Source organism: Cnephaeus nilssonii, assembly GCF_951640355.1.
Source record: "Cnephaeus nilssonii genome assembly, chromosome: 6".
NCBI classification, from domain to species: domain Eukaryota; kingdom Metazoa; phylum Chordata; class Mammalia; order Chiroptera; family Vespertilionidae; genus Cnephaeus; species Cnephaeus nilssonii.
The window spans coordinates 28,097,847-28,123,990 of NC_137077.1; the positions used below are offsets into that span (position 1 = coordinate 28,097,847).

The 26,144-nt window shown below is 39.9% G+C and overlaps 1 protein-coding gene across 1 annotated transcript in view; it reads left to right on the top strand.

Moving 5' to 3' along the window:
* PIK3C2G (phosphatidylinositol-4-phosphate 3-kinase catalytic subunit type 2 gamma) overlaps window positions 1-26,144 on the top strand; it is a gene marked incomplete at both ends in the record, with an annotated part of 264,212 nt that overhangs the window by 188,048 nt on the left and 50,020 nt on the right. Inside the window, 3 exons of the mRNA XM_079775257.1 lie at window positions 8,939-9,048; window positions 23,816-24,005; window positions 24,494-24,615. Coding sequence (XP_079631383.1) covers window positions 8,939-9,048; window positions 23,816-24,005; window positions 24,494-24,615 — 422 coding nt within the window. The remainder of the gene's footprint in view (window positions 1-8,938; window positions 9,049-23,815; window positions 24,006-24,493; window positions 24,616-26,144) is intronic.

The following is a 26,144-nucleotide window of genomic DNA, read 5'->3' on the forward strand; positions in this document are numbered from 1 at the left end:
GGCCCTCTGCCAGGAGTCCTTCCATGCCCCTTGATCCCTGGCTGGGCCCACCCATGTCTTGGGGGCACTGCAGAACCTCTGTCTCTCTGCAGATGAGGCAGATCCCTCCCCTAGGTCTCCGCGAAGCTATGAATCTGTGGCCAGAGGCCTGGTCTGGGTCTCAGCAACCACATGCCTGCAATGTTCCCAGGGACCCTGGGAGCGGCTGGGCGAGTCCCGCCTCACCTCCCCGGGGTGCCGATCTCCCCAGGGACCCCTGGGAGAGGCTGAATGGGCCGGCTACGCCACCCGGGTTGCCGATCTCCTGGCCACGCCCCCCTAGGTTGCCGATCGCCCCCAGGACCCCCGGGAGGGGCAGGATGGGCCCGGCCACGCCCCCCCCAGGTGGCCGATCGCCCCCGGGACCCCCGGGAGCAGCGGAATGGGCCCGGCCACGCCCCCCCAGGTGGCCGATCGCCCCCGGGATCCCCGGGAGCGGCGGGATGGGCCCGGCCATGCCCCCCCAGGTTGCCGATCTCCCCGATTCCCTCTTGAGCGTCTGGGCAGCCAGGTCTCGCCTCCCCGGGGCAGTGATCTCCCAGGGACCCCCGAACTAAGAGGACTGGGCGCCACCATCTTGATCTTCTCAACGGCCGGATAGGCCACCCGGAGTCCCGCTCCCCAGCCTCCCGCCCGCCCAATCATGGGTGTAGCGGAGGTGCGGTCAATTTGCATGTTTCTCTATTATAAGGTAGGATTACTGGTTTAGTCCAGCTGGTGTGGCTCAGTGTTTGACTGTGGACCCATGAACCAGAAGTTCACCAGTTTGATTCCCATATGGGGCACACTCCCAGGTTGCTGGCTCCATCTCCAGTTGCGGGCATGCAGGAAGCAGCCAGTCAAGGTTTCTCATTGATGTTTCTATCTCTCTATCCCTCTCTCTTCCTCTCTCTAAAATCAATTTTAAAAAACATATTAAAACAAAAACTGGTTTAGAGGCTTCCGTTGACAATAATTATACTTGATGTTATTAAAAGCAAAAACTTGGTAACCAGGTCTTCCTGGGTTTGAATCCTAGTTTGGCATTTTACTGACTACATTCCTTGGAGTATATTACTTAACTCTGGTAAGACTTTGTTTCTCCATCTATTAAAGCAGATAATAGCATCTACCTTTTAGATGTAGGATTGATGAATGCACACCTAATAGCAAATGCTTTGCATGAACACCATGCTAAGATCTTTATGTGTATTAATTGATTACATTTCATAATAACCCTAATAGATAATTAATATAAAGCAATAGTGCAGCATCTGCCATATAATAGGGTTCAGTTAATTTATTATACTAGAGCCTTGTTAATCTATAAGGGTACTATCCAATACAGTATCTTCTAGTCACATGTGGTTTTTTAAATTTAATTTGTATTGAATAAATTTTAAATTCAGCTCCTTAGGCTCACTAGCCATATTTCAAGTGCTCAATAGTACTCCAGTGGACACACATGGTTAGTAGTACCACATTGAACAGCACAGCTATAAAACATTCCCATCACTGCAGAAAAGTTGTTAGGTAATACTGAATAAATGCTGACCTTGTTGTAATGAATATTTTATTTGGATCCTTGTTTTAGCTTTAAAATAACATATGTACCTTACTTCTCTTTTGTGTCTTGAAAAATGAAAATTTCTAAAAATATTATAAACATGTAACCCTACAAACAGATGTTGGTTCCTTCGTGTGTAAATTGGATATATAAGGTTCTGTCCATTTCCAGAATGTTCAAGTTGGCTTTCCAATAGTAATCAGTGACTCATAGGGGTAGATTTGTATTTTATGTCCCAATTCTATTAGGCCATATTGCAATCATGAGATGCCTTATGGTTCATAATCTGTGTTTATACCACAAAGGAAATTATACAAGGACTGAGTCTGTAACCTTGACTCCACTTACATAAAAAATATTCAGGTAGGATCTACTCTAATATCTACTTGGGCTCTGACAGGCTCTAACTCATAAATCCATGAGCTCTTGAGTACTTACTATATGCCAGAAATTGGGGAGGATACATTATCATATGAAACCCAGTTAGACTTAAAATTTTCAATTTAATAAGAAAGATAAAGTTCATGTACACAGTAACTGATGTATCCAACATTTCTAAATGTCTATAATGCTGTAAATAATTACATACAAGAGTAAGTAGCATACTAACTACTACTTGAACCAAAGACATTTCAAAATTAAACCCAAAGCAGAAAAGCACAAATATAGTTTATGCTGTTTCTCAGGAGACACTAAAATTATGCTGAATGGTAATAAGTAAGCATACTAATGTGAAAGAACAGCTTTTTGAAAAAAAAATTGATTCAGAAAACTATCAGTGAACTTTTTTTCTCTTATTTAGTAAGCTTTTCTGCCTACCTAAAAAGAAAATTGCTATCATGAGTCATAATACATTAAATAATCATTAAATTATAGAGTTAATGTAACATCATTTCATTTAAAAAATGTAGATGTATGTTATTTTAACCAAGTATTTTAAAAATTCTCATAATATACTATTAAAATCAAATATTGAAGGTTTCTGGTATATAATATATCCAAGAAAATCTCTCTATGTTTTAATTACTCAAGTCTTGACTTTGGAGCTAAGGAAGAAAATTTGGCAGTGAAACATACTAATTCAGATTAAGCATATAAACTTAGATTTAGGCTGTCACAGAAATTGAAATAGAGATCAGAGGCAATGTGAACCAATTAGACCAATGAACAAATATATATATATATATATATATATATATATATATATATATATATATATATATATATATGTGTGTGTGTGTGTGTGTGTAAAACAACAGGGTGTTATTCCTTCTGCTTCTGGTCATTTACCTCTCAGTTTTCTTCTTTTCAGGTTTCACATGGCATTCTGTAGATACTCAAAGCATTAGTAAAGGTTTCAGGACCACACTTGCTATACTATAGCTTCTTATAATAAAAACTAAATTTAAATTTATGAAAGATTATTTTCTACCTATGTGGGTAATCTACAGTTCCCTCAATTCTCTCTCAAACTGACTCTTGATGTGTAAACTTCTCTAAAAAGAACTCAATGTACCACACCATGACACAGATATAATTTGAGAAACACTTGATATGAGTCATAAATTCACCTTCCATGAATGATCAATAGCCAGAACCATGAACACAAGCATGTGGCAAGTCCAGTATAGAGTTAACGGCTCATACTCGGTAGGAAGCAGCATGTTTCCAGATATCCACAGTCCTTCGTATTTACTCCAGGGAAAATTGGGGGAGGGGGGGCGGGAATAATCCGTGAAATTCCCATCTTGCTTAAAAGCACAACATCTGCAGGAGACTCAAGAGTGTTGCTGGCTGAACTCACTAACATAAAATCCTGTGTTTCATCAGCTTTCCTCTCATTAAAAAATCAATACCAGCTATTAAGGAAGGTTCCCAAAGAACATAGGGACCATTCACCCATTTTAAGATGTTTTTCACACCCATTATTATATCAGATATTTCCCAGCGGAAATCTTTCCGACTTCTCTTTGTGGTGGTAAGACTGCTGGCTTCCTGAAGCACTACTATCAAAATAGATGTGGATTTAGTAGGAGAACAGAAGTAGACATTTTTTTTAACGTCCCTATCCTTTAAAAGGGAACTTATCTGTGCATTACTTGCACTAGCCACCCTTTCCCTTTCCTACAGTTGCAATTGAAGTCATTACCTTTGTAATCTATGCTAGGAGACACTTGAACTACATTCTGAGGGTCAGAGAACAGACATGGCTAAATGGGCTCAGGTCGGAGGCAATCCTTACTCAGGTGTACAGATTCACAGCACTTGAAGCCTCCTCTCTAAGGAATGGAGACCATTAACAAAGCCGAAATCATCACTTGCTACCTTTAATCAGCTACATGACAAGGAGAGAGCTGGGGTTCTGATTTTAAGCTGGCTGCAGTTCACACTCATGTGGTGTGTGTGTGTGTGTGTGTGTGTGTGTGTGTGTGTGTGTGTGTTGGCAGAAGAAGGAGTAAGCATAGGGTCTACTTCCCAAGGAAATGTTTGACAGAGTCCTAAGCAAGCAGGTGTGAATTCACGGTATCTATGGAAACTAGAAAGCAATTCAGATCTAGGAAAGAAGTATTTTCTTAGCAAATGGACAATCACAGTGTGATAAGGGGGGGAAATTGCCTCAATAAGTACACAGATGTCTCTAGAACTCAAAGTACAGAACTGATAAGATAAAGACTAATCTATACTCTTGTTGCTTTTGAGAATATATCTCCCTAGGGGTGATTTTAAGCTTAGTAGTCAAATGTTGGACTTCTTGTAGGTTTTCAATGCTAACAGGATCAGGTATTTTTTATTCATTCATTAACTTATACATACATTCATTATTTCACGGACATTCATTACATTCTAACTATTTACAAAGCAGCATGCTAGCCATAGACGATTCAACACTGAATCAAAATCCAGTCCCTGTTCTCAAAGAATTTAAAATCCAATATGAAAAACATATACATGAACAAAATATAGTAAAATCTTGGCAGCCATAAGTACTGTGAAAGAGGTGGGACTAAGATATGATTGTAGTACCAAGAAATCAGTAATTAAATCTTATCAAGAGGATCTATGGGACTTCAAGGATGAAGAAGCATTTATGTGAGCCTTTAGAAAGAATTTCAATAGACAACGAGGAAGAGGAAAGGAATTCTGGCTGAGATAAAAATATAAGTACATGTGAAGGCTTAAAGAGCATGGGCATAACATGTGTTGGAAAAGGAAGAAATCAAGTGTACCGTCTGTAATACAGATGAAGAGCTATGTGGACAAGAAGATTGAAGTGACAGATCACAGTGAGATTATGAAAGACATTTACAACAAGAAATGTATTTTGGACTTTAATATATAAACACCTGAGAACCTGGAAGTTTCTTTGTTTTTGATGAGGGAATACAATCATCTAGCTTAGATTTCAGAGATATAACTGGCAAGTTATGTCATTAGAGAGAGGGGTTGACGAACTAGAAAAAGGCTATTCAAATCATCTAAGCAAATGGAGATGAGGAGCTGAACTAGGGCAATAATTGCAATGGAAAGGCAGATGAATACAAGAGACTGTTGAGGCAGTTTTTATAGAATTAGTGATTGACACTGGAAATTGGGAGGAAGAAGGAATCAAAGCAAATATGAATTTCCTTGTTAGTTGGACAGTGGTAAAAGTAAAAATGGAGATATAAAACAGGAAGAGGAGGAAGAGTTTACAGGAGAAGAGAATTTGTTCAAATTTAATAATGAACTTGAGATGTTTGATCATCCATGAGAAGAGGCATTGACAACTTTGCAGGACCACCTAATCCATTTTCATGGTTCCAACTATTATATACATGCTACTGACTCCCAAATCTATATTTAGTGCTATATGGTTTAGGCCTCATCCAGCCCTTCAAATATATCCAATCAATCACCCAGTTTTCTCAATTCTACTTATATTTAAAATCCAATAACTTCTCTTCATGCCTAAACAATCTCCTAATCCAGCTTCTTATTTGGCCTCACTAAATCTATTTTTCAAAAATAACAACAATGATCTCTCCAAAATACAATTCAAGTATTTTGTTGCCCATGTAAAAACAGTAAAAGAGTTATCTCTTGCCTTTAGGGTAAAGCACAAAATCGTTTATATTGCTAAAACATCCTACCCTACTTGCCTTTTCAGCCCAATCTCTTGTCACTCACTCCCAGGACAACCCTCTCTTCCAGAAAGCTATAATGGATTCCTTTCTGTGAACAAATGGAAGATATCTTGCTCTCCTCTGCACATCTATACATGCTGTTCCCTTTATTTTTAGGATTAACAGCATTGCTCTTAACCTCCCACAACTGTAAAAGTGCCTCTATTCCAGAGCAGGAAATAATTTCTCATCTTAATCATAGAGATACTGATGATATCATTCCTCTTTTCTATTTTTTTGCAAAGTTCACATTTATTTCACAAAGATCTATTTTTTTTTCTCAAAGAGTTTTGCCTATGACTCTAGAGAATATTATCCCTTCAGTCCACACTATAACATAAACAAAGTAAAACAACCTTTTCTAAAGGTTGGCAGAAAAATGCCTGAGCCTTTGTACAATTATGCCTTTGATTATTTCAGTGCTTTAATAATCCTTAATAAATGCAATTACCACTTAACTAGAGAAAATTGTGTTCTGGTAGCCTGAGGCATAGAGTCGTGGAAGAACAAAAATTAAGAACCAGAGTGATGGGTTTCATACTCTGTGTGTTTACAGCCATTTGACTTGGACACTTCAATTATGGTTTGGGGGGAATTAAGTTTTTCTTCTTTAAAACAGGCACTGTGATATACTTTTGTAACAATGTATAATGTATAAAGCTTTTGTTGTTGTTGTTAATTGTCCCAAGTAGATCCCAGGAAAGGATCTGGGATGTTTATCTAAGGCATCCCTTGAGATAAACTTTAACCGTGCAGGTGTTGAGACATCCAAGTAGTTGCTAGCAAAGAGGCTGCTCTACGCAAGCAGGACCAAGGGCAGGCCTAGGACAGAAAAGACCAGAAGCTTTAATTTCAGTTTTAAGCGTACGCAAAATGATTTAACTAACTGCCAGAGGAATTACACCACATGAAACATATGCAGTTGCAAATCACACAGCACTTTATTACTCACAAAAGTTCCTGAACCTGCCGGTACAGGCTTGATGGGATCCCGGTGATGCTGTCCTCTGGGGTCTGGCAGCTGGCCTGGTCCGGTCTGGCATGCAGGGGACCGGCGTTTCTCACCCAAGAGCTCGGTCGCGTCTTGATGGGGAGGTGCTAGCCATTCTTCTGTCATCTGGCAGAGAGAGGAGTGTGGGGCAGCGTCGCTTGCCAGACTGACAAAAGGATTTGCTTTTGTGGCTGTCTCTACAGGCGAGCACTGTTGGCTGGTCAGGGCCCATTTTTAAAGCCTGTTTCATACCCACAGCAGTTCAGGTGGCTATTAATGAATTACGTCAATGCACGCATGTTAATCTCAAACAGGGCGAGGGGCTACATGTGGTTATCTAAGGAGAGTACATCACTCACACATATGGTTATCTTAGCAAGTCACTTCTAAGTCAGTAATTGAAGTTCAAATCCTTATCTATGGAGTACACCCGCTTCAGGGCAGTGGGGAATGTGTCCTTAATATCACACTTTAAGTTTCAAGAACGTTAACTCAAACCTTTTAAAACCTTTTTAACATTTTTAGACATTTTTAAAACATTTTTAAACATTTATATATCTATACTAATAAAAGGGTAATATGCTAATTAGGGTGGACGTCTTCTGGACGACCATCTGGACATCCTTCCGGACAAAGCCACAGCAGCTGCCTGAGGCTCAGGCAAGCCGTGGATGGCGGCTACCTGCCACTGCCCAGGGCTGGCCCAAGGCTTAGGCAAGCCACGGATGGCAGCTGCCGCTGCGAGGGCCGGCCCGAAGCTCAGGCAGCCATGGTGGCCGCTAGTGGTAGCAGCAGTGGGGTGATGGGGCCAGTGCCTTCCCCTGATCGGCCAGGTCGCCTCCAGCAGAGGGAGGCCAGACTGTGGCTTAGGCTGGTGGCTGAGGCAGAGGCATTTAGGGGTGGTCAGACCAGCAGGGGAGCAAGATAGGGATGATCAGGCCAGTAGGGGGGGCAGTTAGGGACAATGAGGCCAGCAGGGGGGCATGGTAGGGGTGATCAGGCTGGCAGGGGGACAAGGTAGGGGCAATCAGACTGGCAGGGGCCAAGGTAGGGGTGATCAGGCTGGCAGGCGGGCAAGGTAGGGATGATGAGGCTGGCAGGGGGGCAAGGTAGGGTGATCAGGCTGGCAGGGGGCAAGGTAGGGGCGATGAGGCTGGCAGGCAGGCAGAGGCAGTTAGGGGTGATCAGGCAGGCAGTCAGAGGGGTTAGGGGTGATTAGGCAGGCAGGAAGAGTGGTTAGGGGCAATCAGGCAGGCAGGCAGAGGGGTTAGGGACGATCAGGCAGTCAGGCTGGCGAGTGGTTAGGAGCCAGTGGTCCTGGATTGCAAGTCGGACATCCCCCAAGGGGTTCCAGATTGGAGAGGGTGCAGGCCAGGCTGAGGGACCCCCCTTCCCCTGCACGAATTTTGTGCACTGGGCCTCTAGTATTACCATAACATTAATCCTTGCCCCAGGATATTTTTTCATTGATTCTTAGGGAGAATGGAAGAGAGCGGGAAAGACAGAGAATCAATTGGTTGCCTCCTGCACAAGCCCCAACCAAGGCACTGGCTGGGAAGGAGTCTGCAACCTAGGTACGTGCCCTTGACTGGAATCGAACCTGGGACCCTTTGGTCTGCAGGCTGATGCTCTATCCACTGAGCCAAACCAGCTAGGGTTAAAGCTCTTTTTTATTCATTAGCTCTTTGATTCTCCCAGAATATGTTGGGTATATTTATATATACTTTTTAAATGAGAAAATGAAGGTTCAAAGAGGTTAAGAGACTTTCTCAAGATCATTCAGATTTTAAATGGTGGGTCCAGCATTTCTGCCATTAGATGTCTTATTATTTCTACTGTACCATGCTGAACATGCCTCTTCTATAAGAAGCTAAGTAGTGATAAATAATACTATCATGTTTACTTCAATGGTTTATGATAAAGTTAAATTATTAATCTGCAAGCACTTTGACAATTTTATTGATTTTTATTATTGTTATTGTTACTGCTTCTACTACTAACTAGAGGTTAAAAATTAGGAACTTATACTTATTCATGGGTACAAACTGAATGGCATTGCTATGTAAAGTTGTTTGTGTTTATTTGATGAATTAACCAAGTAGTAAGCTTAACCAAACTTAACCAAGTAAGATTTTGTTTACATTTATTCTGAATTTTTTTTTTTTGCTTTTGTTTTGTCTGTGTGTTTGTTTTGCCAAGATGCTACATGCAGGACTGCCAGAGCTAAGTGGAATCCAGGACTTGAAATATGTGTACAATAATCTTCGTCCACAAGACACAGATCTGGAAGCAACGAGTCATTTTACCAAGTAAGGCTAGCTGTGAATGCGTAAGTGTGCATTTATGCATATGCACACATTTCACATTTGAGATGAATTTGGGGTGAATAGTCATTAGAATGAAGCTGTCATTTCTGGAACTAGCTTGTGACTTCTTTCTCAAGGGGGAGAAAAGAACAATGTGAATGTTTAGCACAAGGCCCTGGAGTTTCTGTAGCATGCTACTGTTTGCTAACCAGACTCTTTATCTAACACATTACTCAATAAGAGGTCACTAAAAAGAGCAAGGACTGGCATAAATAAATTGGTTGTTCTACTTGAACTATGTCCAGAAAAACAATTTGGAAAAAGATTAATGGTGAGATATGGACTCACTACTTTCATCTTTAGACAATAGAGTGATGTATCATTGCTTGAACAGAGCAATTATAGTGTTACAACTTACAAATAGTACCTCCTATCATTTTTAAAAAAGGGGAATAAACTATATATTGGATGAAAAAAGCTCTTTCAGGCCATGATTAAAGCAAAAATGTAAATGTGCTTTATGTGTCAGCCAGAGTCCTGTCCTTCCACATCCCCTCATTTCATATGACCCACCAGATCTGTAAAGAGCAGGATCTTAGATATGGGTGAGCTTGCCTAAGTTCACTCACCTCCCCTTTCCATTCAAGAGGACTTGAACTAATATGGGAAGTAGATCTGAAGCCAATAACCTCCTGGCAATGAGCCAGTGTATCAGCTCCTGAATATCTTCTGCCAGGCTAATTTTCTCGCTTTCAGATGTTATGTATTATGTTCTGTTAATTAAACTTCTTTTGAGAAATTTATGATAAAGCACTTTTCTCCATTGAAAACTTAGAAGACATCTAGTCATCTAAATTAGGGCATGTAATTTCTTTGTTCATTTATTGTCTTTGACTTGTCATGTCCTACCTCTCCTACTTTTGATGACCTTATAATGTAATTGTCTTTATGAAGGTTTATCCACCCCAACTCTATTATTACCAAATTAATCTTCTTCCCAGTAGATTCCTTTTTCAATATACATTCATGCCTGCTTTGTATATGTAACTCACATTTAAGGTCTCATCAAAGAGGAGGGGCTCAGGGATTGGATGAAAGAAGGTGAAGGGATTAAGCAAAAAAAATCCTATATAATAAAGAGCTAATATGCTAATTAGACTGAACAGCAGACCGACTGTCCAGACGAAGCTTCCAGATGAAGCCAGGGCATCGAGGGCCGAGCCCCTTGCACAAATTTCATGCATCGGGCCTCTAGTATTATGTGTGTGTGTGTGTGTGTGTGTGTGTGTGTGTGTGTGTGTGTATAAAACATTACAATAGGAAAACATCTTAATATATAAAGAGGTAGTATGCAAATTAGGCCAGGATGACTGGACAGGGGGAGGTTGTGCTCACAGGTGAGGCCTGGAGCGGAGATGGAGACAGAGATGGGGGTCTGCCTAAGCTGATGCAGCAGCTCCAGCGGCCCATAGCGGACAAAGGCAGGGGGGCCGAAGCGGGGGATGGGGGCCTGGGGCTGGAGGAGCCGCTGTGCCAGCTCAGGCAGCCCCAGAGCGGACACCTTTTAGGGGGGTAGGGAGGGCCTGGGGCGAAAGTCAGGCGTGGGTCCCGGCCACCAGCTGCAGCAGTCCGGCCAGACTCCTGCGGCAGCCTGGCCCTGTGCGAGTCAGGCGCGGGTCCTGGTCGCCCATGGCGGCAGTCCGGCCTGACTCCCACGGTGGCCCGTGGGGTGCCTCCTCACACGGCGGGAGGCGGGGCACCTCCTCCCATGTGATTTCAATCACGCACTGAGACTCTAGTTACATATAAATATTATATATAAAACATTATATATAAAACATTATATATATACATATATATTATACATATATCCTATATAATAAAGAGGTAATGTGCAAATTGACCGTCACACCCCTGCACAAGATGGCTGCCCCATGTGATCACAAGATGGCTGCCACCATATGGTCACAAGATGGCCACCACAAGATGGCCAGTAGGGAAGGGCAGTTGTGGGCGATCAGGCCAGCAGGGAAGGGCAGTTGCGGGGGACCAGGCCTGCAGGGGAGGGCTGTTAGGGGTGACCAGGCCTACAGAGGACAGCAGTTGGGGGGACCAGGCTTGCAGGGGAGGGCAGTTGGGGCAACCGGTCCTGCAGGGGAGGGCAGTTAGGGGTGACCAGGCTGGCAAGGGAGGACAGTTAGGGGCGACCATACACTATGTCTAGACATAGATAACAGTGTGGTGGTAGCCAATAACCAGAGGGAAAGAGGGTTAGGGAGTATGTGGAGCTAGGCAAAGTTGGGTGGGTCGGGGGGGCAAAAGGGAAGGAAAGAGACTTTGCTTGGGGCAATGGGCTCACAATGCAGTGCGCATATGATGTTTTATTGAGTTGTACACTTGAAAAGTGTATGGTTCTGTGAACCAATGTCACCCCCAATAAATTCAATTTTTAAAAATTTTTAAAACAATAATGGGAGCTTTAAATGACAAGATACAAATAAATATTAAAAATTATGTACAGGTGTTTACTTTTCTATGTAAATAATATATTTCAAGCTGAATTCTCTGACAACACATAGATTTCTAAACTTACAGAGAAACTTGAAGTGTAGACATCAGTGCACATAATTTACCAAAAAAAGAAACAAAGTTCTGGAATGTATCCAGCATCGGTCCTGGTGCTTCAAGGCATGTCATTAACTCTGCTACTTATGAGAGCCCTTGTATATTTAAACTCCTCTCCTTTTTGTTCTGATAGGCTAAAAGTATTTTATGTCACTGTTTATTCTGATATTACTATTCAGAAGATAAAAATAAGACAAGGAATCACATCCTCCCCCCTACTGCCAAGCTCACAGATCTGGGTCATAAATGAGGACTAAGCCATCTGAGACAATATGTGTGGCTACCTGGAGTGTCTTAGTCCAGGCTACAGTATTAACACTAAGAGGCTGCCATCCTTGACCCTGTTTGAGACTTGAAAGAAAGAAATGGTTTTTCCTGCCTCTCCAAGGGCGTACTCTAGTTATGAAAAAATACAGGATCTTACCTCACTCCTGGATACTCACATTCTGTGTTAAAGCTGATTATAAGAGTTTCAAAGGATGCTTTACTCTGTGTGGCATTAAGAACTGTATCACAGCTCTGGCCGGTGTGGCTTAGTTTGATTTGGCATCATCTTGTGCACCAAAAGATTGCAGGTTCGATTCTGGTCAGAATACATGCCCAAGTTTTGGGTCTGATCCCCACGGGGCATGTAGGAGGCAGCCAATTGATCTGACTGATGTTTCTCTCTCTCTCTCTCTCTCTCTCTCTCTCTCTCTCTCTCTCTCTCTCTCTTCTTCCCTCACTCCCTCCTTCCCTCTCCCTTCCTCTCTCTCTAAAACAAAATCAATAAAAATTTCAAAAGAACTGCATCACAATTAATGGCATTTAGAAAAAAATTAATATAAAATTGTTTTGCTGGCCACAAAGGTTTTTCACATCATTGCCAACTCTTCTATTTGGTTCTCTTGCTTTTTTCTACTCCCCTTTCAGCTGGATGCTATTGATTAGAACCAAGGAATTCTCCTGACTCAGTCCCTGCAAATTGATACTCTCATGTAATATCTCTGCTGGGCCCAGTGCTAGGCAACAAAGGCAACCATCCATTAAAATGATGTCCAAATGGGGTATTTCAGAATGTTCAATCATCTCAAACCTCGGGTTAGTTGTCCTTAGAAACAGATAACCTATTTCACAGCCCAAACTGGGATCATTAAGTATAAGCGTCTCTGCCTACCTCCCCTCCCACATACAGATCATGCTTTTCACATCATCCATTTCCTCCTCCAAAAATGTGAGAAGAAATTTTGCATGTTTTCCCAGTATTCCATTTGGTCTGCCACACAGATTTTGTGGTTTAGTAAGTATAATAACTTTTGTTCTTCAGCTGAAATTGAAAGTAATCTGAAGCAAAACAAAACTCCAATCTTCAAAAAAAAATAAATAGCTTGCCTTAGTGAGGTGTTTTGGTAGCAAGAACCAGAGATTTATCTGGTATCCCTGGGAAAAGGGATATATATGGACTCAAACTGTAACCTAATAAACCCCAGAAACCAGTAGGGTCTGGCTAGTATTTAATGGAAAAAGAGATCTTTCACTCTGCTTATCTTTGCCTATCATATACCAATTCTCTTTGCCCATTGGCCAACATTCTCTAGTATAAATTCAAGAAAGAGAGACAATGTCACTGACTTAACGAGTTACTTTTGTCCCTATTGGACAGGGTCCTTCATGAAAAGCTATCATGGATTCTCTTTCCTATCCATACTCCTATCAGGGGCCATTCCTTCACACACAAAAAATCCCAACAACCAAGAGCTTCTTCTCTGAACTTTGAGCTTTAGAGAGAATAGTCTTAATTATAAGGGGCCAATGGGCAGAGCAGGCACAGTGACTGTCCCAACTGTGAAGCCATTGGAAATGTCAGTGACAATCAGAGACAGTGTCCCCAGTCTCCACATCACAAACAAAGGAGCCAGAGCTATGATATGCAGAAGGAATGCCAGAAATCCTCAGTGTTCCCTCATTCCTCCTTATTTATTCGGCATGGGTACAGAGCTCCAATGTCTCAAAACATAGTTCACTGCCTTTCTATCTGGTTTCTCTTCAAGACTGAGAGAGTATGGGACCAAGATGAAATTCCCAAGGTTCTTTTATCATTAAACTAGAGGCCCGATGCATGAAGATTCGTGCAAGAATGGGCCTTCCTTTCCCTGGCTGCCAGCACCACCTTGGCTCCAGCCGGAGCCGCCTTTTTGCTCCAGCCCGGAGCTGCCTTTCTGCCTTCCCATGCTGCCCAGAGGCCCGGAGCAGCTGGAGGCAGAATGCCTGCGTCGTCGCCATGGCAAGTGTCCTGCCCCACCCCCCGCCACTCGGTGCCTGTGTATGCAAATTAACCCATCATCTTTGTTGGGTTGATTTGCATACTCACTCCTGATTGGCTGCTGGGTGTCGTGAAGGTATGGTCAATTTACATCTTACTCTTTTATTAGTTTAGATGTTCTTGATGCTTTTTTAGTACTTTGCAAATTGTCATCTCATGGGTTATTGTATTTCCCCAAATAAAGGTCAAAATTTTTCTTTGCCTTATCTTAACCATTGATACCTACAGAAATAAAGGCTCACAAGAAAAAGAAAAGAAAAAACAGAACCTACTGGAATTAGCAATCATGTTGTCCAACTTTCCCTAAATTAGAAAAGAAGATTCAAAGAAAAATGCAAAGTGAAATTTCTCCTTTCATCGTAAAAGTCTCCCATTTTTTCAGTGTAATCATAAAAACTAATCTGAACTAAATTGACTTGATAAAGTAATTTTTTGCAGGTATAACAGCTTTTATAGGCCTGTATTTCCTAAATTGTGTGGACCAGTCACAATCACTACAATGTTTGAAAACATAGTTGCTGTTCTAAATTTCTGCAATAAGAGAATCTCTATTTTTGAATTCTGTAAGTTACACTGAGAATTTGCCTAAGCCTAATTTGCCTAAATATCAAGTCAGGATACACCTTAGCTGCAAAATATATATATTTTGAACTCTGGAAGACTATCAGTCTAAGGTTAAAAGCATTTGAAAAGTTTAATGTACCCATCAAGAGTACCAGAAATCATCAATTTAAGAGATGAATAATCCAAATGGCACTGTTTCACAACAGCTGTTATCTCCCAATAGCTACGAACATCACTCAGTCCTCACTGGTATGCCTGACCCTGTGCAGTGCATCAAACTGCTGTATTCCAATTTAACAAGCAATGAGACTACAATAATTTACTATTTTAAAATACATTTTTACATGTTGAAGTTTTTATTAGGTTAATTATAGCACCATTTACCAGTATTGATTTTTCTATATTATTGCATATTAAGATTTTCTTCTTGCTTTGCATACAATTTGATTTTAATATCATCCATAAAATAAACTGGCTTTGGGAGGGGAGGATAGTAACCTGAAATATCACATTGCTGACACATTACTTATGCATAATAAGACCAGTCCATCAACCTTTTCTTAGTTCCTTTATTCCAGTTGCTTTGATTTGGCCACATTTTTGTAAGGAATCTCCATAAGAAATGGTTAGGAATTACTTATTCATAGCCAAGGTCATGGAGCATGGAACTCTTGTTTATAAGCAGAGTTAGGCACCTGTGATGACATTTACATAAGATTTGCTGACCTCTAGATGATTCTGAAGACTTAAAATGTTAACTGGGAAAAACAGGAAAGACTGTCTGTTTTTTGAAGGCAAGTGCTAACTATGAAACAAGAGAAAAGAAAAAAAAAAAAAGGAAAGAAAGAAAAATAACTCTAAAGTTGCCTCTTCTTAATCTCTAATATCTCTTTTGTAGGATTTCAAGAGAGTTTACCTCATTCAGTTTTCACAGAACCATCATTTGTACTTTTGTTTTCCCGCTATCCCTCTACATGTAGTTTGCTGTCTTTGGGGCTCTTACATCTTTATTTCTTTACTTAACTGGTAGTAACATTTCTGAAATAATATTTGCATATTGTTATTCTATTTCCAGTGCTTTTCATATGTTACTTCATTTGATCCTATCAACAATCCTGGTGGATGGCATGGTTTAGTCATCAATGATGTTTTATAGGTGAAACAATTGATTCTCCTGAAGGCTAAATGAGTTTCTTAATATCACAAGCAGAACTAATAATGAGCTCAGAGGGAACAACATTGATTTCTTGCATAACGGATGCTCCTCCCTGGACCCAGCTAACTCAGACAGAAGAAAAAAAAAATCCTGCATATGTAACTCTGAATGCTCTGGTAATCTCAGATAAATATAGATGTTCATTAACTTCAGTGTCCTTAGACAAGTTGAAGGAATGTGGTAAGAAAATTTCTAAGTGCTTACAGCTATGTTTCTTAAATTAGGGCTCCCTGCCATCAAAGCACAAGGATTAACATGAGATATCCTGTTTTAGTATTTATTTTCTTTTAACCCTTTTTGTTTTAACCTTTTAACCTTTCACTAGAATATCAAATTTTGTGTTCGCATATGTGTACATACACATTACATACATGTGCAACCAAAATTATTGCTTTCTTTTCCATGATATTCTTGAATTTTAAAAAATAAAAGTGCATAGAGAAGAACATTTTTTTAAAAAAATTATGTATCCAGAATGCATCAGAATCGATCATTCATTGAGTTCATTGTGGAATGGTAATTTTTTGGTTAAAAAATATGGGTTTCTCTACTTATTGGTCCAGTAGGGGAAGAAGAAACTCCTCTACTCTCCAGGTTCTTTTGGCTGGTCTAATAATCAAATAAACGGGATAGATTGACAAGAGAAAATAACTAAATTTAATTACATACACGAGAGCGTCAGAGACAGAAAGGGAAATTGAGGTACATGTGGCATTCTGAGCTAAGGATGAGGTCATGCACCTTGAGGCAGAAGGTAATTGCTAGAAGAGCACATGTTCAGTATTTATTAGTTTACCCTCACATATAAATAGGTTAAAAAGTCATTTCTGGTTTTAACTCTTATCATGTGCCAGGCTCCTAATTTAAATTATTCTAGTTAAGAGGGGAGCAGGAGTTACTCTTGAGCCCACAGGGTCTTAGTTGCCTTCAGTTCACAATAATCTGTGTAACACTGGGGCTCATCTTCGGGTGGCTCCTTCTGACCCCTACAATAAATTTGTAACAAAATAGGAATTACTTTTTTTAAAACACATATTTTTATTGATTTCAAAGCAGAAGAGGGAGAGAGAGAGAGAAACATCAATGATGAGAGACAATCATAGATCAGCTACCTCCTGCACATCCCACACAGGCATGTGCCCTGACCGGAATCTAACTGTGACCTTCTGGTCAATGCTCAACCACTGACCCACACCGGCCAGGCAAATAAGAATTATCTTGACTGATACTTTTAGGCTTAAGAAGGAGAAAGTACTGTTCTAACATTTTATAGATTATAAATTCAACATTAAACTATGACTTTTCTTCATTAAAGAAAAGAAATTGTGACAAAGCTTTTTAATTCATTGTTCCCTCTGAATAACTAACAGAGGTGGATACTCAGTCAGTAATTCCCAAGAAATAAAAAAATAAAGTAATGTGTTTATTACACAGGGGCAATAAAAACTAAGGAAAGAAAGAAAGAAGAAAGAAAGAAAGAAAGAAAGAAAGAAAGAAAGAAAGAAAGAAAGAAAGAAAGAAAGAAAGAAAGAAAGAAAGAAAGAAAGGAAGGAAGGAAGGAAGGAAGGAAGGAAGGAAGGAAGGAAGAAAGAAAGAAAGAAAGAAAGAAAGAAAGAAAGAAAGAAAGAAAGAAAGAAAGAAAGAAAGAAAGAAAGAGGAAGAAAGAAAGAGGAAGAAAGAAAGAAAGAGGAAGGAAGGAAGGAAGGAAGGAAGGAAGGAAGGAAGGAAGGAAGGAAGGAAGGAAGGAAGGAAGGAAGGAAGAAAGGAAGAAAGAAGACACAGAGATAGATTTATAAAGCTGGGAGCTGGGTGGGACACCATCCTCTCTGATGGAGAGACAGGGACCCGTTTTTATTTATATATCCCCAAATACCAGGAAGTATCACCAAAACTTAGGATCAGAGGAGCTTATTTGCATTCTTGTGTAGGCCCGAGCATTCCTGGTGCTTGACTGGATTTACATATCAAAATCCACGACACCTGGGCAAAGGTAAAAAGTCAGTACTAATAACACGTCCAGCCTTTTTGGGAAAGCATGTTCCCAGGGAGTGGCTCTGCCTATCGCCCCGAGTTCAGCTGACAATAATTAAAGAAATGCCCATGTGCCTTCCCAGGGGGCCCTCAACATAAGACATGAACATAGTTGAGATTTTGTGAGAGTGAATACACCAGAACTTAAGATTTCTGGTTCATAGGCCTATCTTCATAAGAAATGAGCACATGCTATCACCTGATAGCTTTCCACCCTAATACATACAATATTTTCAGTAAGTATTTGTTGAATGAATGAATGAATGAATGAATGAATGGGAGGATCTCCATAAGTCATGATTAATAGTATACTTCTACTACTTTATTGATACGGAATTTTTGGACTGGAACCCGGATTCTTTGTCCGCCAGAATCAAAGAATGAATCCACGGACAGAAAGTGGTATAGCAAAGGTGGAGATTTATTGAAGAATAAGTACACACTCCCAGGTGGGGAGAGGAAAAGAGTCCCACAGAATGGACTCCCAAGTAGGGAGGGAGAAAGAGTCCCACTGAGTTCCGTTTCCCTATGGCTTTTATAGGCTGCATATCCTGGTCCCTTGATCTCCCCTCCGACTGGTCACTCTTCCCTTAGACTGGTTACTATAGTAACTCCTGGGCTCAAAGGTTGAACCTCACATGAGACATGTGAGGTTCATCCCCCGCTTCCCCCTTCCCGCTCCTTTGGGTTTTCTTCCTCTCCTTCTGGATGAGGGGCTTCCTTCCCTTTATTTTGTAAATATAGATCTTTTGCTGTTCCCAGCTTCCTCATTCTATGGAAATGTACCTGATGCAGCTTTCCAGCTCCTCCATTCTATGGAAATATACCTTCTGCTGCTCTGCTGCCCTGTGCTTCCCCCATGGTCCGCTTAATTTCCAAAATTTCTAGAATTTCCTAAACCTGTCCTATCTTACCCCTAAAATTCCTGTTTCATTATTATCTCCATGTCTTTGCCAATAAAGAAAGAAAGAAACATTGTATACTACACTATATTTCCATAAATTTAAAGAACATTTTTAGAAATAATGAACACTGTGGAAATGAATAATGATCAGAGTCATATTTTAACTTCCTTAGCAAATTTTGGCCTAGATTGATGATAATGGAAAAATTTGGAATTCACTCAAAAAAAAGTCTAATAATAGAACAAGAAAAATGAGCTTGAAGTTTTATAAAAGTGAGGGGAGCCCTAGCCAGTTTGGCTCAGTGGATAGAGCGTCAGCCTGTGGACTGAAGGGTCCCAAGTTCGATTCTGGCCAAGGGCATATGCCTGGGTTGTGGGCTCGATCCTCAGTAGGGGGCGTGCAGGAGGCAACCGATCAATGATTCTCTCTCATCATTGATGTTTCTGTCTCTCTCTCCCTCTCTGAAATCAATAAAGAAATATATTTTTAAAGTGATTATGATCACCTCATGTTTAATTATTAAACATTAGTGAACTACACTGCTAACATTGAGGACATGGCAGATTAGTTGTAAAAACAGGTATTGCAACTTTGATAGAAGCTTACCCAGAAAAGTAGTGCTTGACTACAGGTAACATCCATTTCTCTTAGAAAATTTTAGCAAGCATAAAATATAAAGAAACTTAGATAGACAACATACTTTTAAAGGTAAAAAATTGTAAGCATTCCCGTTGATAGAGAATTTTTGGACAGGAACTCGGATTCTTTGTCCGCTGGAATCAAAGAATGAATCCAAGGACAGAAAGTGGTATAGCAAAAGTGGAGATTTATTGAAGAACAAGTACAGACTCCCACATGGGGAGAGGAAAAGAGTCCCACAGAATGGACTCCCACATGTGGAGGGAGAAAGGGTCCCACTGAGTTCCTTTTCCCTATGGCTTATAAAGGCTGCAGATCCTGGTGCCTTGATATCCCCTCTGATTGGCCACTATTCCCTTAGACTGGTTACTATAGTAACTCCTAGGCTCAAAGGTTGAACCTCACATGTGTCCCAAGTAGATCCCAGGAAAGGATCTGGGTGTTTATCTAAGGTGTCCCTTGAGATAAACTTTAACCGTGCAGGTGTGGGACATTCAAGTAGTTGCTAGCGAAGAGACTGCTCTTACGCAAGCAGGACCAGAGTGGCAGGCTTAGGACCAAAAAGACCAAAGGCTTTAAGTTTAAGCGTACACAAATTAATTCAATTAGCTGCCGGAGGAATTACACCACATGAAACATATGCAGTTGCAAATCACACAGCGTTTTATTACTCACACAAATTCCTGAGCGGCTGCGGGTACAAACTTAGTTAAGGATCCCTGTGGTGTTGTCCTCTGTGATCCAGCAGCTAGGCTGGTCTGGTCCAGGTGTAGGGGGCCTGCGTTCTTCTCCCAAGAGCTCAGTCAAGTCTCAATTGGGAATTACTGGCCGTTCTTCTGTCATCTGGCAGGAAGAGAAGCGTGGAGTGGCATCGCCTGGCAGACCGACGAAGGGATGGGCCTTTGTAATGTCTCCAAAAGACGAGTATATCATTGGCTGGCAGAGGTCCATATTTAAGGCTTGTTCGTACCCATAGCAGCCCAGGTGGCTATCAATTATTTACATCAATGCACATGTTAATCTTAAACACGGCCAGGGGGCTAAGGAGAGTACATCATTCAGGCAAGTGTTTATCTTGACACAAGTCACTCTGCGTCAGTTCAAGTCCTTATCTCTGGGGTGCACACACTTCAGGGCAGTGAGGAATATATCTATATATATAAAAAGCCAGCAACCATAATGACTGGTCGCTATGATGCCCACTGTGGCCAGTGAACCAGCCGGATCAGGGGGTGGGGCCAGTGGGCCAACCACCCATGGCCTCTCTCCCATGCTGTTGGCCCCCAATCGGCCCCCTAACCCCAATCAGGGGTGGGCCCACCAGCCAATCGCCCACGGCCCCTCCCACCATCTCCTCCTCCCAACAGGCCCAGCCCCAATATGCCCCAATTGAGGCCAGGTCGGCCAGACCCCCACCCGTGCATGAATTCATGCACTGGGCCTCTAGTCTTTAATATCAGACTCTTAAGTTTTAAGGGAAGTTAACTCAAACATTTTTAACTTTTCTCACATTCTTTAAGCATTTTTAAACATTTCTATATTTTACTACAACAACATGGGACATGTGAGGTTCTCCCTCCCCCCACCCCTCCTTCCTTTTTGTTTTTCTATTCCCTTTGGGATTTCTTCTTCTCCCTCTGAATGAAGGGCTTCCTTCTCTTTATTCTGTAAATATAAACCTTTTGCTGTTCCCAGCTTCCTCATTCTATGGAAATGTACCTGTTGCAGCTTTCCAGCTCCCCCATTCTATGGAAATATACCTTCTGCTTCTCTGTAGCCCTGTGCTTCCTTCATGGTCCCCCTAATTTCCAAAATTTCTAATATTTCCTAAACCTGTCCTATCTTACCCCTAAAATTCCTGTTTCACCATTAATGTCAGGAAAAAAATAATGCCTTCTATATTGATAGTAAAGTTCTATATTTAGGCTTTGTTATATTGTTATTTTCCATTTGAATAACACAAAAAATACAGCAATTCCAAAGAATTAACCAAAAAAATTTTGGAATAACAAGAGTTCAGTAAAATAAGTGGTTACAAGTTAAACATTCAAGACTCAGTAGTGAAAAAAATTAAAGTAAAAACATTATATGATCACCTCAATAGATTCAGAAAATGCAGTTAATAAAATTTAGAATAACTCATTTTGAAAAGATCTCTAGAAATAAAAAGGAAAATCTATAACCTACAGCTAAAAACTTACAAAAAACATTATATTTAATGGTAAAACATTGAAAATGTTTCCTTCATCATCAGGAGCAAACTTTGCTGCCACCACTTCTATTTACCATTGAATAGATGTTTTAGCAGTACAAGGGGTGACAAAAAAAAAACCCTTCATAACTTTCAGATTACATGACTGTGTTCATTCAAATTTCAAAAGAATAAACAGATATATTGTTAGAATTAATGAGCTAAAATTTTACTCATAGTATCAACTTTTAGTTAAAATAAAATTTTAAAATGTAAGAAACTTTCTGAAAAATCAAAAGACAAAATTACATATTGAAAGACAGTGCATATTCAGAAAAATTACCTATAATAACCAAACTAAAATATATCTTACAAAAACTACTGGACTTCAAAGAAAAAGAAACCTTTTTAAGCCTCTAGGCAAAAAGAGGAGGTTCTTTATAAAGGAAAAAAGCTCAGCATGTCATTAGAGCTTTGGATAGCAATTCTTTATTCCAGAAGAAAACGAAATAGTATTTTGATGACACTCAAAAAATAAAATGTGAGCCAAAAATGTTGTATTTAGCCAAATTGATTTTCAAGCATAAAGGCCCAGAGACAAACGATTATCAACACCCAAAACTCAGAAACTTGTAACCTTGGGCATTCCTGAAGAATTTATGAGAATTAGCTTCAGATAGTCAAAATGACTGAGAGATGTGGACATAAGGACTGGTAGAGAGTTTAAGATTTAATGATATTTAGAAGAGAGACTACATATTATGTATAGTAGAAATACTACTGTATGATGTAAACACAATAGTGCTAAAAAATGAAAGTGGAATAGGAAGCACATATGATATGTAGAATAAGAAAAAAAAGAAAAGTAGAATAAACATACTGTTTGTTTTATAGTATTGCCTGGGATAAACAGGACAACACTGCAAATTAGATACTGGAGAGAGGTACAAAGGAGATAAAGAATCCTATATAATAAAGAGGTAATATGCAAATTGACCCTCACACCCTCACAAGATGGCTGCCTACAACCAGGCTGGCAGAGGGGGGTGATTAGTGAGGGACGACCAAACAACTGAACAAGCAGGCTGCGTGGGGCGACCAGGCCAGCAGGGGGGGTAGTGAGGGACAACCAAATGACTGAAAAGCAGGCTGTGTGGGGTGACCAGGCCGGCAGGGGCAGGGGGGCAGTTGGGGGTGACCAGGCCAGCAGAGTGGGGCAGTTAAGGGCGACCAGGCATGCAGAGGGGGAAAGTTGGGGGTGACCAGGTTGGTGAGGGGGCAGTAAGGGGTGACCAGGCTGGCAGGGGGGGGGGGCAGTTAGGGGCAATCAGGCTGGCACACAGAGGCAGTGAGGGGTGATCAGGCTGGCAGGGGGGTGGGCAGTTAGGGGCGGCCAGGCAGGCAGGCAGGTGAACAATTAGGAGCCAGCAGTCCAGGTTTGTGAGAGGGCTGTCTGACTGCCAGGATCAGGCCTAAACCAGCAGTCAGACATCCCCCAAGGGGTGCCGGATTGGAGAAGGTGCAGGCTGGGCTGAGGGGACACCTCCCCCCCCCCAATGCACGAATTTCATGCACAAGGCCTCTAGTATTACATAAAGATATTTGTTATACCATTAGAATACAATTGCAAAGTTTCTTAAATTAAAACAACAACCACACAATTAACACTAAGAAGCAGAAACACTCCAAAACAAACAAACCAAAAAGACCAGAGAATGAGAAACATTTCATATAAAATACTTGTATATTAGGTATAGTATAATAGTATGCAACTTTTTTGTAAGATAGTTGAAAGAGGTTCACAAATACATACAAAATTAAAAATTAAATAATAAAAGTGAAACTGTAATTTTTAAATTATTTTAAATATAAGGGGAGGAAAGGAAAAACAGAAAGAGTACAGGATAGATGCTGGCTTCTTGAAATATGTATTTTTTGTAGATTTAACTTCTGGAACTATGTAAATATTTTAAATAATTCTAAAGTAAAATTAAATTTTAAAATGTTATCTTTAAAAATAGGAAAAAAATCTAAAATAAGTCAAAATACAAGTTTATAATCAGTTTTATATTTCACTGAGAGTTTATTTTATATTTGCTAACAACTCAAAATATGAACTTGAAGTTTACAAAAATAAAAAAATAAAAAAATAAGGTTTAATAGCTGGGCTCCAAATAAAAATTGTTGGTTCTTGACTTTTTCCTCCACATCTAACAAACACAAGAAAACAAATCTTAAGTGAAATGAGTCCATTCAAGGGAGTGTAACCCATTATCTTTTCTTTTTCATTTCTCTAGGAAAATAAAGGAAAGTCTGGAGTGTTTCCCTGTTAAATTGAATAACTTGATCCACACGCTGGCACAAATGACAGCCATAAGCCCTGCCAAGTCTATTTCACAGAACTTTCCCCAGGAATCCTATATGCTGAGTGCAACCAGGTCAATTCAAAGAGCGACAATTTTAAGATTCAGCAAAAGGACTAGTCCTGTAAGTCTCAAGTCTATCATCTTGACTTAAATATCATTTGCCTTCACCTCAGACTCCCCTTCACTATGCTACACATCCTTCCTTAAACCATGATTTTTTGCTTTTACTATGCAAATGAAAAATCAGTTACATTTTGAGCAGAAGTGCCACTAAAGAGGATGTTCTAAGGACAAATCATAACAACCAGAGCTATTAGAAGAGAACCATCAAAGAGAACAGATCCTGCCCGTGGTATAATATGAAACAAGAGCTGATTGAAGTGTCTGCAAGAAGAGCAGAGATTGGGCGTCTGTTCCCAGCACATTAGATTATTATTATACACAGTGTTTATATGTAATTTTGCCATTACAAATTGCATCTCTTAACTTTTGTGATGATTTTTTTATGCACAAAGATTCCTGCTTTGTTTAGTGACATGAAATCAGATTTAGAAGGTATCCCAGGTTGATATTGCTGTCTTCTGATTTTTGTCTGTTTATTTTTTGCAGCTGTATCTAATCCAGGTGACACACAACAACAACAAAACAAGCCTGACAGAAAAATCGTTTGAACAGTTTGCAAAACTTCACAGCCAACTTCAGAAGCAGTTTGCATCACTGACTCTCCCAGAGTAAGGCACTGTCCTCCACAGTGTGTGCCTTCCGTACCTGTCCTTGAACATAGGGGAAATTATGGTTATGGGAGTTCCTATTTGTAAGCAACACAGCAGCAAAGTCTGTATTGCTCTTGGAGTCAAAAAAGTATGTCTTTCTCATAAAACAGAACAAGGTTTTCAATTTTCTGTCTGCTTCCAGCCATTGATTTTGTAGACAGAAAAATTGAGAACCAATTACCTTTTTTTTATCAGTTATTAAGAAAATTGTTTTTTAAAATTTTATCTTCTGGGGTTTTTCTATAAAATTAAAAATTTAGAACTAAATTGGTCTACTCTTATAATAAGTAACTGCAATATATAGCTTTGATATATTTACTTGCTGTTCCAGAAGAAATTAAATTTTTAATATAATACAATCTTTCATAGTAAATTTAATATAGTAAATTTTAATATAGTAGAATTTATTAAAATCAACTCACTTTTGTTATAATTATTGGCTTCGATTTGCACTATCTAAATTTAATTTGTTGTTATGTTCATTTTGATGCAACCTTGAAAACTATTGCTTCCATTCATGTTTTATTGGAAAAAGCATTAAATGAAAGCAAAATAAAAATATAATGAAAATAGCTTCTGTCCAAAAAGACTTTCTAAAATTTATCATAACCAGCCAAACTTAGGGCACAGACTTCAGTGTACAACAAAAGTGTATCTTGACTTTTAAAGGGTGAACTTGCAGAAAGTATAATATTGGCACTTAGGTAAACCAAATGTAATTTCATCTTGACTCAGATTTTTAACTAAATGGTCCTTTAACAACATGAATGGTCATACCTGCCCTGACATACTTTGTGCATATGGATTTTTAGTAGGCTTTCAAGGTTGAATCCATTTTCAAAATATAAAGCTAAGCAGAGATATCAATGGATGGACAGATAGTGTGCACTATTGATGACTGAGTAGTTCACATTCATGAAAAATTATACTTATAGATGTCATAGAAATTTTGAAATACAGATGCTTTAAATATCAGGAAGTCAACAAAAGTAGAGTTAGAGCACATTCAAGAGACTGGGAGGAAAGGAATGTGGCTGTGGAAAATTTTCAGAGTAACATCAGCTTTAAGAATTACTCCCCCCTCTCAAAAAATAATCTAATAAAATAACTAAGAAAGAAGAGATGCTGGCAAAATTTCCAACTGGCTGCACATATTAAATTCAACATCAGTAGCTGCCATCATGCCCTACTAAGGAATGATAAGTTCATTCATGTTAAAGAGCTTTCCTTTTTGGTTCTCAAAAACTTCTCTGTTCTACATTTGTATCTTTCCAATACATATCAGCATAACTTATAAAACCTTAAAAGTTATAATAATCTCTTTATATGTGCCTCTTCTCAATTTTCAGCTTTAGTTAGGATTTTGCTTTGCTCAACAACTACTACCTGCCAATGGGACCTAAGTTGATTTTAAAACTATTCAAACAATGTGTGGAGGGGAGCGACATTTAGTCCTATGTGCCCTGAACTATATCGGTATGCTAAGA